At 45.7% G+C, this 19,682-nt stretch overlaps 2 protein-coding genes across 3 annotated transcripts; one reads left to right on the top strand and one right to left on the bottom strand.

The window, feature by feature from the left end:
* The first annotated feature begins 7,414 nt into the window (after positions 1–7,414).
* Positions 7,415–11,387, top strand: LOC123125855 (probable ADP-ribosylation factor GTPase-activating protein AGD8). Its single transcript, XM_044546306.1, has 7 exons — positions 7,415–7,671; positions 7,846–7,964; positions 8,660–9,086; positions 9,329–9,589; positions 10,355–10,477; positions 10,827–10,928; positions 11,010–11,387. The coding sequence occupies exons 1-7, from the start codon at positions 7,600–7,602 to the stop codon at positions 11,112–11,114; spliced, it is 1,209 nt and encodes a 402-aa protein (XP_044402241.1). The 5' UTR covers positions 7,415–7,599; the 3' UTR covers positions 11,115–11,387.
* An 80-nt stretch (positions 11,388–11,467) lies between these two features.
* Positions 11,468–16,831, bottom strand: LOC123125837 (ubiquitin carboxyl-terminal hydrolase 36). Of its 2 annotated transcripts, none has more exons than XM_044546289.1 (12): positions 16,413–16,831; positions 15,501–15,806; positions 15,011–15,277; positions 14,732–14,812; positions 14,513–14,636; positions 14,291–14,401; positions 13,830–13,990; positions 13,414–13,734; positions 13,216–13,335; positions 12,490–13,138; positions 12,171–12,299; positions 11,468–11,779 (listed from the first exon to the last, which is right to left on the bottom strand). In XM_044546289.1, exons 1-12 carry the CDS (start codon positions 16,779–16,781, stop codon positions 11,616–11,618), a joined length of 2,802 nt encoding a protein of 933 aa, XP_044402224.1. In that variant the 5' UTR covers positions 16,782–16,831; the 3' UTR covers positions 11,468–11,615. The 2 variants fall into 2 exon arrangements, with proteins under 2 accessions (XP_044402224.1, XP_044402230.1); XM_044546295.1 differs by having other exon boundaries at positions 11,651–11,779; positions 12,202–12,299.
* Between the last annotated feature and the right edge of the window lie 2,851 nt (positions 16,832–19,682).

Genomic DNA, 19,682 nt, shown 5'->3' with positions numbered 1-19,682 from the left:
ATCTTCATGTTGATCGTATCTACTATATGACTCATGCTCGACCTTTCGGTCTCTTGTGTTCCCAGGCCATGTCTGTACATGCTAGGCTCGTCAAGTCAACCTAAGTGTTTCGCGTGTGTAAATCTGGCTTACACCCATTGTATGCGAATGTTAGAATCTATCACACCGATCATCACGTGGTGCTTCGAAACAACGAACTTTCGCGACGGTGCACAGTTAGGGGGAACACTTTCTTGAAATTATTATGAGGGATCATCTTATTTACTACCGTCGTTCTAAGCAAATAAGATGCATAAACATGATAAACATCACATGCAATCAAATAGTGACATGATATGGCCAATATCATTTTGCTCCTTTTGATCTCCATCTTCGGGGCTCCATGATCATCATCGTCACCGGCATGACACCATGATCTCCATCATCGTGTCTACATGAAGTTGTCTCACCAACTATTACTTCTACTACTATGGCTAACGGTTTAGCAATGAAGTAAAGTAATTACATGGCGTTATTCAGTGACACGCAGGTCATACAATAAATTAAGACAACTCCTATGGCTCCTGCCGGTTGTCATACTCATCGACATGCAAGTCGTGATTCCTATTACAAGAACATGATCAATCTCATACATCACATATATATCATTCATCACATCCTTTTGGCCATATCACATCACACGGCATATGCTGCAAAAACAAGTTAGACGTCCTCTAATTGTTGTTGCAAGTTTTTTTACATGGCTGCTATAGGTTTCTAGCAAGAACGTTTCTTACCTACGCCAAAACCACAACGTGATATGCCAATTGCTATTTACCCATCATAAGGACCCTTTTCATCGAATCCGATCCGACTAAAGTGGGAGAGACTGGCACCCGCTAACCACCTTATGCAACAAGTGCATGTTAGTCGGTGGAACCTGTCTCACGTAAGTGTACGTGTAAGGTTGGTCCGGGCCGCTTCATCCCACAATACCGTCGAAACAAGATAGGACTAGTAACAGTAAGCATATTGAACAAAATCAACTTCCACAACTACTTGTGTTCTACTCGTGCATAGAATCTACGCAATAGACCTAGCTCATGATGCCACTGTTGGGGAACATAGCAGAAATTCAAAATTTTCTACGCATCACCAAGATGAATCTATGGAGATACTAGCAACGAGAGAGAGGGGAGTGCATCTTCATACCCTTGAAGATTGCGATGCGGAAGCGTTACAAGAACACGGTCGGTGGAGTCGTTCACGAAGCGATTCAGATCGCGGCCAAATCCGACCTAAGCACCAAAGAACGGTGCCTTCGCGTTCAACACACGTGCAGCCCGGTGACGTCTCCCGTACCTTGATCCAGCAAGGATGGAGGGAGAGGTTGGGGAAGACTCCGTCCAGCAGCAGCACAACGGCGTGGTGGTGATGGAGGAGCGTGGCACTCCAGCAGGGCTTCGCCAAGCACTGCGAGAGACGAGGAGGGGGAGGGGTAGGGCTACCCCAGGAGAGAGGAAAACTCATGTGTTTGGCAGCCCCAAAACCCTCACTATATATAGGGGAAGGGGAGAGGGGGCCGGCCTCCTCCAGATCCCATCTAGAGGGGAGGGGCGACAGCCAGGAGGGGAGGCTTGCCCCCCAAGCAAGGTGGAGGCGCCCCCCTTCCCCTAGGGTTTTCAACCCTAGGCGCCTTGGGCCCTTGGGGAGGGGCGCACCAGCCCACTATGGGCTGGTTCCCTCCCATATTCAGCCCATCAAGTCCCCCGGGGCGGGTGGCCCCACCCGGTGGACCTCCGTACACCTTTCGGTGGTCCCGGTACAATACCGATAACCCCCGAAACTATTCCGGTGACTGAAACTGGACTTCCCATATATAAATCTTTACCTCCGGACCATTCTGGAACTCCTCATGATGTCCGGGATGTCATCCGGGACTCCGAACAACATTCGGTAACCACATACAAACTTCCTTTATAACCCTAGCGTCATCGAACCTTAAGTGTGTAGACCCTACGGGTTCGGGAATCATGCAGACATGACCGAGACAGCTCTCTGGCCAATAACCAACAGCGGGATCTGGATACCCATGTTGGCTCCCACATGTTCCATGATGATCTCATCGGATGAATCACGATGTCAAGGATTCAAGCAATCCCGTATGCAATTCCCTTTGTCAATCGGTATGTTACTTGCCCGAGATTCGATCGTCGGTATCCCAATACCTTGTTCAATCTCGTTACCCGCAAGTTACTTTACTCGTTCCATAATGCATGATCCCGTGACTAACTACTTAGTCACATTGAGCTCATTATGATGATGCATTACCGAGTGGGCCCAGAGATACCTCTCCGTCATACGGAGTGACAAATCCCAGTCTCGATTCGTGCCAACCCAACAGACACTTTCGAAGATACCTGTAATGCACCTTTATAGCCACCCAGTTACGTTTGTGACGTTTGGTACACCCAAAGCATTCCTACGGTATCCGGGAGTTGCACAATCTCATGGTCTAAGGAAATGATACTTGACATTAGAAAAGCTCTTAGCAAACGAACTATACGATCTTGTGCTATGCTTAGGATTGGGTCTCGTCCATCACATCATTCTCCTAATGATGTGATCCCGTTATCAATGACATCCAATGTCCATGGTCAGGAAACCATGACCATCTGTTGATCAACGAGCTAGTCAACTAGAGGCTCACTAGGGACATGTTGTGGTCTATGTATTCACACATGTATTACGGTTTCCCGTTAATACAATTATAGCATGAACAATAGACAATTATCATGAACAAGGAAATATAATAATAACCATTTTATTATTGCCTCTAGGGCATATTTCCAACACCTACATGGTCTCAATTCTGCACTAAAATTTTGCACAGATTTTCATCTTCCAGCTCCTATGATCTGACAGAAAAGTTCCATTCCCTGAAACAGAACACACTGACAGTAGCTAAATATACAGAACAGTTTGAGGAGCTCATGGCTGAGGTTCAGCAGGAAAACCCTGATATTTCAGAGAGTTTGTTTGTGAGATGCTTCGTTAATGGACTCAGATCACAGTTGAAGTTTCAGTTAAGGCCTCTTAGACCTGTCACATTGACTGATGCTTACTGGCTGGCAGTAGATATTGAACAAGGAGCACCTGCCAAGAAACAGTTTCAATAGTATACATCTGCATCTAAAACAACTACTTTGTTTCCTAAGCAACACACTTCACTGATTGATAAACCTAACGAGTTCAAACCCCCAGTCACTACTCAGAGGGCAAGGGAACCAGGCAAGTGTTGGAGATGTGGGGACCACTGGCTTCATGGGTATAAATGTAAACAGGCACCTGTTATCAATGTTCTAACTGGGGAGCCACCTGCTGAAAACCCAAGAGAACAAGAAGAAATGGAAGAACAGGAACGGGAAGAGTAACCTGTGGAAGAGGAGCAATGCATGAGAATTTCTTTGCAAGCCATGCAGGCAAACAGTGTTAACACAATTTCCATTGTTGTTTCTGTAGGAGGGAAACAAGCTATTGCTCTTGTAGATTCTGGCAGTAATTCTACATTTATGAGCTTGCAATTTGCTCTGCAAACTTCCTGCACAATTATCAAGGATAAGTCCAGGGCAGTAACTGTTGCTGGAGGAGGGAAGTTGTGGTCTGGTTCTTATATTCCCACCACTACTTTCACTACTGGTAACACTCAGTTTCAACAACAATTCAGAGTATTAGATCTGTAAGGACATGATATTGTGTTGGGTTCAGACTGGATGGCAAAGAACAGTCCGGTAGCATTTTCTTATGATCCCAGACAGCTCATTATCTGCCACAATCAGAGTAATTCAGTTACTATACCAGCTTGTGAAACACTATCTGCTACAAATGAGATTGATCCTTTGCAACTTAACAGAATGCTACTCAGTGGGGCTCCTGCATTTGTGTTACAGTTAGCAGATGATACAACTTTTGCACCTAGCAAAACTGACAAAACCCCTATTGCTGTTATGGAAGTTTTGCAAGAATTCCCTAAAGTTTTCCAAGAACCACAAGGATTGCCTCCAGTGAGGGAATTGGACCATGAAATTCCTCTCAAACCTAATGTTGAGCCACCAAATTCAAGGCCCTACAAGGTTCCTCACATGCAGAAGAATGAAATGGAGAAACAAATCCATCACTTGTTACAATCCAAGATGATCAGAGAAAGTCAAAGCCCTTATTCATCCCCTGCAATCCTAATTATGAAGAAGGATGGCTCTTGGAGGATGTGCATTGACTACAGAAAATTGAATGCAGCAACTGTTAAGAACAAGTTTCCCATCCCAGTCATTGAGAGGACCTGTTAGATGAGCTCCATGGAGCAAAAATCTTCTCCAAATTGGACCTTAAATCAGGGTATCATCAAATCAGAATGCATGACAAGGACATTCCCAAAACTTCCTTCAGAACTTACTTTGGGCATTATGAGTTTTTGGTGATGCCCTTTGGGCTGACCAATGCACCTGGCACTTTCCAAGCTCTGATGAATAAGATTTTTTGTCCTTACCTCAGGAAATTTGTATTAGTGTTCTTTGATGATATACTTATTTTCAGTAGAACTTCAGAAGAGCACCAGGAACATCTCAGGATAGTACTGCAACTTCTCAAGCAACACCAGCTTTATGCAAACATGTCCAAATGTGTCTTTGCAGTACCTCAAGTGGCTTACTTGGGTCACATTGTTTCTGGAAATGGAGTGTCAACTGACCCAGCAAAAATTTCTACAGTGGCTGACTGGCCAACTCCAACAACACCAACTCAGTTAAGAGGCTTTCTTGGATTGTGTGGCTATTATAGGAGATTTGTCAAAAACTTTGCCAGCATAGCTAGGCCTCTCCACAATATTCTTAAGAAAGATAGTTTTGTATGGTCTCCTGAACAAACACAAGCTTTCCAAGCACTGGTATCTGCCCCACTTTTGGCTCTCCCTGACTTCTCTGTTCCATTTGTGCTTGAGATTGATGCTTCAGGAACAGGATTGGGGGTTGTAATGATGCAACAGGGTAAGCCCATTGCTTCCTACAGTTCAGTGTTGTGCCCTAAAAATGCCGCATTGTCCACTTATAAAAGGAAGCACTAGCAATCATGGAAGCCTTGAAAAGATGGAGACATTACTTCTTGGGCAATGACTTAATTATTAGAACTGATCACCAGAGCTTACAGTGTATGCCATATCAGAAGGTTTCCACTAGTATTCAACACAAGCTAATGCTCAAATTACTGTAGTTCAACTTTTAGTTGGAATATAAAAGAGGGAAAGAGAATATTGTGGCAGATGCCCTTTCCAGAAAGTACTCCTATTTGGCCATTTCTTTAGCTACTCCTTAGTAGATTTCTGAAGTTGAAAATTCATATCTAAATGATCCTCACTGCCAGAAATTACTAGAGCAGCTCTTGGTCACTGCTTCCCATGCTGTCAACAATAATTCTCTCCATCATGGTATAATCAGACATAAAGGGAAGATTTATGTGGGCAGAGATACTGACTTGAGGAAGAGAATTATGCAGCCTTTGCATTCTTCTGCTATACGTGGCCACTCTGGCACTAAAGCATCCTATCAGAGATTGAAGCAAGTTTTTTATTGGCATGGGATGAAGAAGGACTTGGATAACTTTGTGTTGCTTTGCCCTGTCTGTCAAAAAAACAAGGGAGAAAATTGCCCATACCCAGGGTTTCTAGACCCACTCCACATTCGTGATATCGTGTGGACACATATCAGTATGGACTTTATTGAGGGCTTGCCTAAGTCAAATGGGAAAGAAGTGATCTTTGTCGTTGTGGATAGGCTCTCCAAATTTGCTCATTTTATTCCCTTGTCACATCCTTACACTGTGCAAACAGTCGCTCGAGCATTCATTGACAATGTTATGAAGTTGCATGGTCCTTCTCTTGCTATTGTGTTCGACAGAGATTGTATCTTCACCAGCAAGCTTTGGCAAGACATTTTTGCTGCCCTGGGAATTGAACTTCGCTACAGTTCAGCGTATCACCCTCAGTCTGATGGTCAAACCGAGCGTGTAAATCAGTGCATTGAGAACTATTTGCGCTGCATGACATCCCTGGAACCGAAGAAATGGGCAATGCATTTATCAATGGCAGAGTACTGGTACAATACGTCTTTCCACTCCTCATTGCAGAAAACTCCTTTTCAGGCAATGTATGGGTATCCCCCTCCTGGTCTTCAACTCCCAGTTGCTCTGGCCACTACTAACACAGAAGCAACATAGTTTCTTGGAGACAGAAATGTGATGTGGCAGCAGTTGAAATCAAACTTAGCTAATGCTCAGGCTCGAATGAAGAAATATGCTGATATGAAACGCGTGGAACGCCAGCTGTCCGAGGGCGACATGGTGTATCTCAAAATGCAGCCGCATCGCTTGAATGCTTTTGGCGCTCGTTCTCATATCAAGCTTCAGAGTAAATTCTATGGCCCTTTTCGCGTGATCGCCAAGGTGGGGAATGTTGCTTATAAGCTTCTATTGCCAGAAAACACTGCCATTCATCTTGTGTTCCATGTCAGCCAACTTAAGAAGCGCCTTGGACCGACGACAATACCCTGTGCTGATCTTCCTTTGATTGGACCGGACGGAAGTGTGCGCACTGAACCATCTTTGGTGCTGGAGACGCGTCAGATACCACGCAATAATGTTGCGGTGGTTCAATGGTTAGTACAGTGGGAGAACTTACCACCCGAAGATGCTTCTTGGGAAGATGCAGATTTTATGAAAAAGGCGTTCCCTGCTTTGTTCAAGAAAACGGTCGATCGCTGGTTCAATCGCCAAGCTTCTTGAGGACAAGTTCGCTCTCAGTGGGGAGTATTGTCAGGCTCGATGACCTTCAGTTAATTGTTGGCTTCTTCAGATAACGGACGACCGTGATGGAAGCCTGTTACAAGATCGAACGGCTCGCTGCGCTCGCCTTCCTCCTGAACCGTTTTCCGTTACTGTTTCGTTTCTGTTGTCGTACTGTTTACCGTCATCACTTGTCGCTGGCTATATATGCCATTCCTCTCTCGATTGTAAGGCTATGCCATTATTCTATGAATGAACCACTACACACTTTACAAATAATACAATCGCATATTCGCCTCTCATACTCTCACGCGTCTTCTGTGAAGAACCCTAGCGTCCTGATCCCCAATTTCCTTAGCTCGATCTAGATGCGGGCATGACAGGTACTCGTCGGCGTAGGCCTTGTCGCCGCCCGTGGCCGTGGAGTCGAGTGCGCTGCCGAAATGAGCGGTGGGCTCTGAATCCTGCCTGAAGCAGCACGGGCCGGGCGGCGGCCACTCTGGGCTCACTATCCCGCTACTTAATTATTGCGGGCCAAAATTTTCTTAATGGGCTGAGCTCCCGTAGAGCGACGCGGCCCAGATGAAGGGCACACGTGGAGGTGGAGTGCGAAGCAGAAAGGCACAGCACCATTTCCTCGCCTCGCCTCGGTCGGGGCGCGTGTGCGTGTGCGTGTGCGTGGCGTCTCCTCCTCTCTCTTACTTCCTCCTCCCATCCCCATCTCTCCTCCTCCTCCTCAATTCGGAGGAAGCGAGGGCTCGCGCCCGATCGGGTTGGTGGCTCGCCGCGATGGCGACCGACGCCGGCGCCGCCGACAGGAGCTCCGTCTTCCGCAAGCTCCGCGCCAAATCCGACAATAAGGTAACGTGCGTGCGTGCGTGCGTGATCGGTTCCCGCCTCCGTTTGCTCCGATGTGATGTGATTGCCAAGGAAGGGCTTTGTTTCCCTCCCTCCTCCGGCCGCCGGCTCCGCCTCGTTTCATCCCTCTCCTGTGCCCCTTCCTCCTTATGTGTCTGTGTGTGTGTGTGCCTGCAGATGTGCTTCGACTGCAACGCCAAGAACCCCACCTGGGCCTCCGTTACCTACGGCGTCTTCCTCTGCATCGACTGCTCCGCCGTCCACCGCAGCCTCGGCGTCCACGTCTCCTTCGTCAGGTCTAATTTCCCGACCCCCTTTCCTCACTACGCTTGCCTTTGTGATGCGCCCTGCTTCCAGAATAAATAATCAGCCATGCACGTGTAAATTCTGGATTTTTTTAATACGATTTTGGGCCGCCTGGTTAGGGTTTGAAGATTCGTCCATTGTGTATTCCTACTTGCCTGTCATGCCATGTGAAGTAGCACTACCGAACTTTGTGAGAGAAGGTGCAGGCTTACTGATGAATGTGGATGAGGCCGGCTCTAATTTTGACGCTGGACATTTTTTACATGGGGGGATTGCAGTTTATTCTGGCATAGATTGTGTGAGTGGAGATGCATAATGTTGAATGCCATTACCAATTGTTCAAAAGCTTCAGCATAACCTGTAAGAAACATGGTAGTGTGTTTTTCTTTCTGCATACTGAACTTTGTAAATCACCTTTTTTGATGCAACATGACTCTTCTGAAGTTGTTGTATGCTCTGTCCAAGTCGGTTTAGCCTGTGTGAATGGATTGTTTATCAGATAGGTCTTGCTATGCATGTTTAATACAACAAGTTATTTCCTTCTTTGCCTAACACCTAGCATATTGTCACTATGGAAATTTACTGCATTTCTTGAACTTCAGTACTTCCTGAAAGCACATTGACTGGATTTATTACTGGTGACATTGTATAAAATTTGTCACTAAATTTTGGCAATAATCTGCAGGTCAACAAATTTGGATTCATGGACCCCAGAACAGTTGAAAATGATGGTTTATGGGGGAAACAACCGTGCACAAGCTTTCTTTAAGCAGCATGGTTGGACTGATGGTGGAAAGATCGAGGCAAAGTACACTTCAAGAGCTGCTGACTTATACAGACAGTTGCTCCTCAAAGAGGTTTCTAAAAGTTCGACAGAAGATGGCAATAATAGTGGGCCGCCCTCCCCAGTCGCAGCTTCTCAGACTTCAAGCCAAGCAGCTGCATTTCCTGATTTCAAACTGGTAGAGGTGCCGAAAGAAGTTGTGAATGAGCCTGAGTCTGAAATTATTCGTTCACCTAAAGCTCCTACCCATTCATTCAAGAAGCCAATCGGTGGAAAGAAGCCTGGAAGTAAGACTGGTGGACTTGGTGCGCGCAAGCTTACGACAAAGGTACACAGTCTGCAGCTTACACTTAACTAAACTGGGGAGACAGCAGAACTTGTACTTTTCATACAATGATGAGCTAGTAGATTTCCCAGTTTGTGTTAGGAATAAGAAATAGAAGAGTAGCTTCGTGCTGGTACACTCAATTTTGTAGATTTCCACTGAACTTGCCAGTTGCCAAATGTATTTATTTGGTTTCGTTTAGTTTTGTGAAATTCTGTACTAATAACTTTTGTCATTTGCTTTAGCCAAGTGAAAGCCTCTATGAGCAGAAACCTGAAGAGCCAGCTCCTGCCCTGCCATCGGTGGCTGAAAGCACTACAGCTAGGAGCAAATCTCATACTTCCCGATTTGAATATGTGGAAAATGTACCTTCTGCTGGGAGCAGCTCTGCGGAAAACCAGGCATTTGGGCATGTTGCGCCCCCAAAGTCTTCAAACTTTTTCGGTGAATATGGGATGGACAGTGGATATCACAAGAAATCTACTTCTGGTGCATCCAAAATGCAGGTAATGTTTAGTTATCCAGTAGTTGTATCATTTATATGATGATGAATCATGTACTCCCTCTGTACCGAAATACATGTCGCTGGAGCAGCTGAAGTTCAGCTGCTCCAGCGACATGTATTTCGGTACATAGGGAGTATATGACAAGTCAGTTATGTAATATTGGTCATTTACTGTCTTAATTTTGCATAAATTGGTAGCCTCTGTCAATTCAGGGGACAAAGGGGAAGATTTACCATTAAACCAACTTTGGCCTCTTTGGGGAAGCATTGCTTTTGATACATATATAATGTGTCTCTAGTTCAGTTCTACTCTTAGGTAAACCAGTTCTATGTGGCGGTATGCTTTGAATTAGCTAGCACGCTTTCCAGAAGCACAATTGACTTGGTTCACGTTGATGTCTGATAATGAGTTAACAGCATTACAAGGCTAAAAATGCATGTTGAGGTGGCAGAATATTCACTGTGTTTCATCATTTTGAGAAAATTTGCAGCTTTGAAACTGAATGACTTGTCTGACTTATCCCTTGCTACAATTTTGGTTCTGCTGTAATTGTGCTTTAGTTCTGAATGGCTTGTCTAAAAATTCTTACTGATCGTGATGGTTTCTTTATTCCATCTGTGCATAATGAAGCATTTGAGTGTGTTCCCTCTGGAAATGGGAAAATTGTTTACAGATAGTGAAGTTTAGACTTGTTTTACATGTTCTTGTCTTGAGGTCCAGCTTTCAAGCGGCCTGTGAATAATCGATTGTAATAATGATCTCCAGGTTGAGGAAAGTAGTGAAGCAAGACAGAAGTTCTCAAATGCAAAGTCTATTTCATCTTCTCAGTTTTTCGGTGATCAAGCCAATTTAGAAAAAGAGGGCCAAATCTCCCTCCAAAAATTCTCTGTAAGTATATCACTGCGTCTTTTCTGAGAATCTGGGATGATAATAAACTTATTCCTGATCTTTGTTTAGAACAAACCCCAATGCCATGGATCTGGCCTATACGCCCTTGGTTTTTTAATCCCAGGATGTTCTTTTGACCTTTTTATACTCCTACTTATAATTTTGATTTTTATAAGTATAGTAGTTTGTATGCATTTCCATCACAGTTTTTTTCTTACGTTGATTTCCTTCCAACTTTCCATCACAGTCCTCAAGTGAATAATCTGTTTTCAGTACTGCACGGCTTTGCTACTTTACCATTTTTGATAGCTCCAGATTGATTGGTACTATGTGTAATACGTTGCTGTAGGGGTCCTCTGCCATTTCAAGTGCTGATCTGTTTGGCCAACAAGCGAACAATTCTAATGCGGATCTGAGTGCTTCGGATTTGATCAACAGAATCTCCTTCCAGGTAACACTGGAGAGGCATCAGCATACTAGCATGGCTGTTTTCCTTGATGGACTTGTGTTAATGCTCTGTTGACTGGTGCAGGCCACTCAGGACTTGACCTCTCTCAAGAGCATGGCTGGGCAGACTGGGAAGAAGCTGACATCTATGGCGTCCAACATCATATCTGATCTTGATCGGATCCTCTGAGCTGAATTTACATATCACAGGTCTTCGATGGTCCGCCTCTCCTGATTGTTACTGCATGACAACAGATTTGTGGTGGTGGCTCTGTATATGAGTCCATAGGAATCTTAAAACTTAAACTCGGTAGAGAAAGAATGAGGATTTTATCACAAATGCTTTCTGGCTAAAGTCGTAATAGCATTTGGAGTTTCGTGGGAACCAGATGGGCGTTGTGCTACCAAAGAAATGCCTTTGCTTTGTAATGACCATTTCATACCATATATGGTTATGAGTACAGGTGTGTCCTTGCCCTATGAAAAGCTGGAAGTCACCAGCCAGTTGATGCATACATCCAAACCATGCAACAGGGGGGAAACTGGAGTATAGTTCAGCAAAGCTCAGGTGGCCATCTGTTACAAGTGTTGAAAAATTGCAGTGTCACTGGTCTACTTTCTGCACTGTGAAACCCTTGTGCTAACGGTAATTAGCTACGCGCACTTGAGCAGTTTATATAAATGTCCCCTTCTACCTCCGCTTATTCCTGCCTCTCCTGGCCCTCCCTTTTGGTACCCTCGTCTTCTGTAGATAGTTCTTTACGCTGCCATTCGTCTTCCGCTTCTTCGCCGTCATTGCAGCTGCTGCAGCCTGGGTATTCACCCGCTTCCCTGCTCTGGTCTCGACTCCGACATCTGCAAGCGGGACACAACTGATTGAGAGTAAACTAACATAGATTACAATTGTATAACAAAATAAAGACGCACACAGAATATCAAGCTGTCACGAAGGGGAAAAAATGTTAAGACAGTACACGTTTCATCAACCTTTTCCTTTCAAAATTCTAATGTAAAAAACTTTAAAACAAGAGCGAATTTCCAGTTAATATATAAAAGGGGATTGAATGACTATTGTTTATATCTGATGTTTCCGTTGCTCACATGAGCTCACAAGTGCGTGACAAAAACAGAAGCCAGTTAAACAGCCCCCATCCCTAAAAGGTGTCTCAGAGAAAATCGAAAAGGGCTGGCATGAAACCATGCCAATTTTGTATCTGAATCTAAATGAACTTAGTATTGCACTCGCCATTAGTAGTGCGGTCGGAGTTGGAGCCTACTGTTCCGAGCCTTGAAGTGCCAGCACTCCCACGTGCGTGCAGCGATCCAGCAGGAGAATCACAAGAGCCTGCCATCCCATCTTCTTCTTCTTCTTCTTCTACAAAAAGAGACAAGCCTCATAAAACACCAGCCACCAGCACAACGTACAAACACAGGGACTATTACTGTGCTGTTTCTTCTTCGCATTTCATTGATATAGAAGGAGCAGGCTCAGAGAGACCATTGTGGGAAACTTATGTGAGTAAATTTCAGGTTGTTTTCTTTTAATAGAGAAAGAACACACTTACCGTGCAATGTCAAGTTTTCAGGACAGTAGTCTTCATGTTTATGTGATGAAGACTGGAGTAGGTTGCAGCTTCTCCCATTCTCTTGTGATGACCCTATATGGGAGTCTGCATCAAGCACCTCTGATGATGGCCCATTATGGTTCGCTTCCCTGGTGCCATGGCTGGACTTCTCTTTGTTCTCCAATAGCAACGGCAACCCACTAGCGTCTCCATTTTCCACACTTGATAGGGTAAGGGAGGTGGGTTTCTGTGTTCCTCCAGATGGTACTACACCTAGGCTGCAACCCACTTCGTTTTTGTCAGGTACACTGCAAAGGGTACTGCCGTTTTCAATTCCTTGGACTCCTTGTGACAAGCCCGCCGAACTGGGGCCAGCTTCATTTTTCTCTGCTGGTCCACCAAAAAAATGCTCCGTGACATCTTGTTCAACACTGTCATTGTCACTGTCACTACCACTGCTACTGTAGCTTCCCGCTTTGGGAGCACCATCCTCATCTAATCCTTTGCCCGCCAATTCTTCAAAATAATCCGACAGCAACATTTCCTTCTTCTCAAGTAACGTAGAGAACCACGGGGAAGAACCTTTCTTGACATAGAACAGAACATATGCTTTTTTCTCCAAAAGTCTGTCCTCAGTCATTTTCACAATCTGCACCATGGAAGGTTAGAGCCAGGTAAACTTGGCAAAAGGTTAAAAAAAATATATACAAGCAGTAGATAGATTACCTTATCATCGTCAAAGAGAAACCAATCAGTTTCTGATGAGCGGATATAACAAACGTAGTGACCCTTGGCTGTGTTACCCCAGTGTTCTACAACTCCATACAAATCATAGCATTGAGGTTTCTGCAACAACAATGTGCATCAGCCATATATACTTGGGTGGTTGGGAAATATGATCAAATTAGAAGAAAGTGGACGCACGTCATCAGGGGAGCTCATGAAGGGGTTTAAATCCAGCTCTAACTGATACTTCACCATGTCATGAATCTTAGATATATCACTCCCCAAATTTTGAAACCGCTTGAGCTGGATTACAAGAACTTCTGGAGCCTGCTCCACCTTGAGGTGCTTTTCCATGTTCACACGAGATTTGCATCCATCACAAATGAAATCTTCCACAACCTCAATTTTGGTATAAGATGATAGTGAATCCATGATAGTGTCCATTTGGTTAACCTCCAGGTTAAGGTCAAGGAAAGACTCCAATCTGTCCGAGCAATGATTGCACTTTGGACAATTCAACTGAGCAAATCAAAAACATTTGAGTGAATTATCAATCATACACCAAGTCAGGACGATACTGATGTAACTGGTAGTGAGGATCAACAGACACACACCTGGCTTTTCAGTTGCCCCCCAAAAAATTCTTTGACAATAGAAGATGGTTCCTCAGATTCAGACCTGGGAGCGACTGTTACCTCATCTAATTTATCAAGCAAGCAGCGGAGGAATTCATGTGCATCTTGGTGTTGTCCCTGCTCGAAATCTCGAAATATTGCTGCAAACCATTTTATGGAAAACTAAGTTCAGTACATAATCACAGGGATGACTGAAGTATGTAATAATAATATGAATATAATAACTGAAATGGGTTAATGGACATATAGCTAAACAAGACTTGAATCTCCCTGATAATATAAGCGGCCAACGAAGTATACACAGAAGAAAATTGAAAGTTCAGTTAAACAGACTAACACTCAGCTACACACGACCAACACGATAGGCAAAGGAACCACTGATTTAAGCAGTTTATGAGTATATGGGAAGGAATTTTAAAGGCTCGGTTGAACAAACATACACTTGAGGCGTTTGACAAACTTTCTGGGGTAGAGAACATCTCCTGAGAGCCTGATAACTTCAGAAGCATGGTGTCGTAGGGAGCAGTAACAGCAGAATTCGTCAGAACCAGCTACAGAAAAATCATCAAAAAACCCAATTGAAAACACAATGGTTGATATGAAGAGATGCTCGACAGTAGGTAAACTAGAAGAATGACAGTAGATTGAACTAGATGACTTACTAGGACATGGACCTAGGTGACGATCTTTCAGAAGCTTCGACACCAGAGGAACTGTGTGAACTACACACTGGAGAATACAATTAAGGAAGCATATCCACTTCTCAGGATTACTTAGCGATGCAGCCTATGAAAGCAATGCAAACAGTAAAACAAACACATTTACTTGATCTGAGAGGAAATGAAGCATCGCAAGCATGATGTTGCACATGTCTAGCTTACCACAGGGAAATCATTCTTTCCACGAGTCAGTTTGTACCAAGAACAGCATTGAGTATCTACAAGCTTGTCATCCCAAGAATCCTAGGGCAGAAGACAAAAGTGGAAGATGTCCAAGTCAAACAGACTAAGATATTATCAAAATATCACAAGTGCAAACAATGAAATGTCATGAATGTTTGGATGATAGCATAAAATGAATTACTTCAATATCTTGTCATTATCAGGAATATTAGTACACAGTCAATAGTATATACAAAAGAAGCAATAGGTTGTGCCTACCATCAGACGCGGATTGTACAGATCCATACAATCTTGATCAAATCGTCCAACTGGGTAGCCGTAGCCACGATGTGGATGACCTGGGTAACCATTCCAATCGGGATAACCATTTCCAAGATGTGCACTATGATGCCAATTCGGATAACAGTTCCGACGAAATCCGCCACAATGAAGTTCATGATCGTAATATCTAGGATCTCTTTGTTCATGACGGTAACAAAAGCGCGACCTCCTATAGTGGGAACAACCACAAGAATCCTCCAAATCCTGGAGAACAAACAGAACTGAAATGTTAGCTACTATGTAAATATTGGAGTGCATGAGCTTCCAGTTTCTGTTAGATAGAGGGAGAGTGCATGCCACACTAGATAAAATTGGTAAACCAAAGTGGCATTTAGTGATAACTGCACAGTACCAGTAGCAAACAAAATGACAGCTTCAAACAAGAATTGACAGAAATTAGCAAATGCATCAATTATGAAATGCATACATCATCCTCAGGACGTCGGCCTTGCCCGATCCCCTTGTGGTATCTCTCATCTGCTCGACCCAGAAGCCGCAAGAGCTTCCGGTCTTGACAGGTCTCCCAGTCATCCTCATCTGCCAGACCTGGAACCTTTAAGGGATTTTTGTCCTTTGATGTCTCCTCGTGTCCATCATCGGCCAGACCTGGAACCTTGAAGGGAATTTTGTCCTTTGATGTCTCCTCGTGTCCCTCATCGGCTGGACCTGGAACCTTGAAGAGATTTTTATCTTCTGATGTCTCCTTGTGTCCCTCCTCGGTTGAAGCCGGACCCTGCAATAACCGATCATCCAGAACCCAGGCACCAGATTAGTGATGTTAATGTTGGAAATACGCAGCATTGCAAGAGTTGCGGAGCAGCAAACCAAACTAACCACCAAATTCAAATCTGGACCAATCAAATAAGCACCAAACCACAACGAAGATGGACACTTGAAATCAAGCTACCATCTAGTCTAGTGCCAAATCAAGGGGTAGCCGTCGAAATTAATTTGGGGAAATTAAAACCCTGGAATCGCAAAAGTAGCTATACCTATCTAGGGGTAATCAAAGGGGCGCACAGGCACAGCTAACGAAGCAAACACGCGTGAGGAACTCGAAATCTATGTAGATTGCCGCGACGCCATCCCGATCAGGCGCGCGGAGGCCACGGGTAAAATATCTAGGGTGGAACTAAAGCGGCGAGCGCAGGGAAGCAAAATAGGAGGACAAGATATTCCAGCGGATTAATTAGCGCCCGCTTAAGCCCGCCGCAGGTAATTAAACACGATCGGAACTGCCCGATGATCGAGGGATAGAACAGGACTAAACAGACAAAATAGAAGGAGATCGGGCGCGAGGCAAGCATGGACTAGACTAAACACACAGCAAGGCGGCTACCGATTCGAGCGGCTGGGGCAGCGCCGCGGCGGGCACCGGCTGCTCCTCCTGCTTCTCCTCCGGCTGTGACAGCGGCGGCGGCGGCGGCATTGGAGCGACGACCGCGTCCGCGGCGGTGGTAGTCCGCTCCCCCGGCTGCTGCTGCTCCTCCTCCTCCTCCTCCAGCGGCGGCGGCGTCATCGGGTCGACTCGGGCATCCGCGGCATGGGGAGGCTGCTGCTGCTGCTCCTCCTCCTCCAGCAGCGGCGGCGGCGGCGCCGTCATTGGGTCGACGGGGGAGTCCGCGGCATGGGAAGGCTGCTCGCGCTCCTCCTCCGGGCACGGCATTGGCGCGACGACGGTGGTGGCGTCGCCGTCGTCCGCAGCCATGGGAGCTGGCTAGGGTTTTGCGGGGGTTTGGGGGGTGGTGCGCGCGGTGGGTGGGGGGTGGGCGGGGTGGCGCGTCGTCGCGGAGGAAATCGGAACGGGCGCGACGCTGCGTGGGTGGAGGCGGCGAGAGACTTTATATGCCGCGGTCGGAGTCCTCCCCACCCGTGACCTGGCCGGGTCATTCGGGTCTCGTTCTCGTCGCGTCCTCTTCGTCCTTATCTCTCGCGTTTGGGACCTTTGGGTCGCTACAAGCTACAGCTTCCTCCATCTTTTTTTTTCAGGGAATGCTACAGGTTCCTCTTTTGTTGCGAGATGCAAGAGCTTTTTTTTAGGGATGCAAGAGCTTTTAGTAACGTGCCAAGCCACGGTTGGCTAACAAAAGAGCCACGGAAATTTGCTATCGAACATGATATTTGCCAATATGACAATATCAAAACTTAACTTTGACAATTTCTGTAGAGGCCGGCAAGATATAACCTATCAATGGGTATTTTTTTTTGCAGGGACTATCAATGGGTATTTGGTATGGGCAACCAACCAAGCATGACTCTATCCAACAAATCCTGCTGCCACTGGCCGTTTGCTGGCTTTGCCCGGTGGCATGAGGTGATGGTGGCAAAGGGAGCAGAAGAGTCGGGGTGCTGGCGGCTAGGGCTATAAGAAAAGCTCGAGGCTCGTGAGCTATTCGAGATCGACTCGTATTTTGTCTCGATTTGAGAAGAAATGAGCAGAGTATGAACACTTTATGTAGCTCGACTAAGAAACGAGCTGATCTTGAGCCAATACTGGCTCGCTCAATTTTAGCTCAATAGCCCGATATCATATAATTATATTAAATAATTTTGATCTATAAAAAGAAATGAGGCAATTTTTACCATATATATACTTATATAGTGAAAAAATACGATGTATGTTGTGTATGATTTTTCTTCGTTTTACCTACTACCAAATATTGAAGCTTAATTAATTGCAGAGAAAATTTATCTCCATTGTGATATGTGGTCAAACATGTGTTAAATATCATGTTATTTTAGCCCAAGTTCGAGAGCAAATGCACCTTTGCTTTTCTTTTGCTACATCCATGATCTCTTACTATTAAGTACTAGTCTTCAGTTGAGAGATAACAATTTGAAATATGTAATGGTATCTTATGTTATGTTGTGGTCTACCTTTTGAAATTTTGTGTTGCATTATTAAAGTATTGTTTTATTTAGCTCGAAAATAGCTCGAGATCGAGCCGATATCATTACAAGCTGGGCACGAGCCACTTTCTACAACTCAACCTCGAGCTTCGCTTGGTTTGAGCTCGCTCAAATTTTAGTATACGTTGAGCTAAGCATAATCCAACTCCCTCGAACTGGACTCATTTGTAGCCCTAGCACCGTCGACCACCCGTAATCACGCCACCCGCTTAACCATGATTGCCCGCCCCGCACATGAGTCGCACGCTCCTCCCACAAACGCCACGCCTCCCATAGTTCGGGCCGCCGCCCTACCATCCTACAACTCCACGACCAAGCAAGGCACCGACTTTGATCTTACCGAACCCCAACCACCAACGGAGCCGCCAGTGACCGTCCAGGCCCGAAGAACGTCATACCAGAGACCACGCAACACTAGGCTGGGAGAGGGGGAGGAGAGGAGCGGAACGAATCCACGGGGACACCCCTGCCGGCGACGGAGGGCCACTACTAGCCCCCCATCCCTCCTGACCAGCCCCCCACAGACACCTCATGTGTCTCCCCGCCATGGTCGCTGTCTCGGACCACCGCCGGACCATGAACCGCAACACCACCCGCCGAGTGGAGAGCCGGAGCTACCACCACCAGCAACTGAGGAGCCTCGAAGACGCCTTCCCGTGTCGCCCGCTGCTGACCAGGTCGCAACGCGCACACACCGCGGCCACCAGCCCCCACGCCAGATTTGGCCACCTCACATCCATCGAAGCAGAGCACCCGCAAACACCGCGCCACCTCTAGGCGCCAAGGGGGCATTGAGCCACCACCGCCGCCACCGAGCGCACCTGAAGCCGCGTCGTCGGGCCCCGCCATAGCCTGGCGCCTCTGGTTGCCAGCCGACCAGCACCAGCCGAGGATCCATGCAGAGGGTAAGAAGTGGCCCCGTTGTCGCCTACACCTGCCAGGCCTTGCCCAGCGGCACCTCTAGGCGGCAGTGAGGGAGGGGGCGGAGGGGACGGGGAGGAGCCGGCGGGCTAGGGTTCCCACGTCTGCTCGCGGGAGCGGCGTGGGGGGGGTGATGTGTGTGAATGATTAGAGTTCATGTTTTCTTATGGAATAATTAATTTGTTAGGAGTGGATATTATGTTATCATTGATGTCAACACGTATTCAATTGATTATGATGCACAATATGTTAGGATGGTATCCTCCTCTGAAGAATTTAAGTTGGTTGACTTGATACATGTTCACGCATGTAATTGATTCAAATCCAATCTTGCTTCTATGATATTTATGTTCAACATGTTTATATCCTCACCATGCTACCATTCAATGTTGGTTATTCAGAATGCATGATTATGACTGTTGTGTCTTTCTAGTTAGTCGCTTTCGAGTCTATTGCTAGCTTTTGCATGTACTAAGCAGAAATACTGTTTGTGCATCCAAATCCTAAAACAAAGTAATGCTATAAATACCTGTTTCGCACGTGTCATCTCTAAATCTTCAAACGAATACCTGTTTTGTGTGCCCGTAAAGCTCATGGAGCGGTGGGAGAGAGCGTCATCTTCTATGATAAATGGTGTGTTCCTCTCTGACAAGTATGTCATCTATTTGTTTTAATATTGCAAAAGAAGCTAGTAAATGAGATGCCTAGTCCTGAATTAATTAAACAAATAAAAAGTACTACTCTCCGAGGAATATTGACAGGCACCCGTGAATTAGGT

This window comes from Triticum aestivum, chromosome 1B (assembly GCF_018294505.1).
Source record: "Triticum aestivum cultivar Chinese Spring chromosome 1B, IWGSC CS RefSeq v2.1, whole genome shotgun sequence".
In the NCBI taxonomy this organism is placed as follows: Eukaryota; Viridiplantae; Streptophyta; class Magnoliopsida; order Poales; family Poaceae; genus Triticum; species Triticum aestivum.
This window is presented reverse-complemented; position numbering and strand designations above follow the sequence as displayed.

Coding starts and splice junctions, on each gene's coding strand:
- LOC123125855 (XM_044546306.1), top strand. CDS start 7,600: ATGGCGACCGACGCCGGCGCCGCCGACAGGAGCTCCGTCTTCCGCAAG. Junction 7,672..7,845: donor GCGCCAAATCCGACAATAAG/GTAACGTGCGTG, acceptor GTGTGCCTGCAG/ATGTGCTTCGACTGCAACGC. Junction 7,965..8,659: donor GTCCACGTCTCCTTCGTCAG/GTCTAATTTCCC, acceptor AATAATCTGCAG/GTCAACAAATTTGGATTCAT.
- LOC123125837 (XM_044546289.1), bottom strand. CDS start 16,781: ATGGCTGCGGACGACGGCGACGCCACCACCGTCGTCGCGCCAATGCCG. Junction 14,637..14,731: donor GAAAGAATGATTTCCCTGTG/GTAAGCTAGACA, acceptor TTGCTTTCATAG/GCTGCATCGCTAAGTAATCC. Junction 13,139..13,215: donor TTCTCTTTGACGATGATAAG/GTAATCTATCTA, acceptor TCCATGGTGCAG/ATTGTGAAAATGACTGAGGA.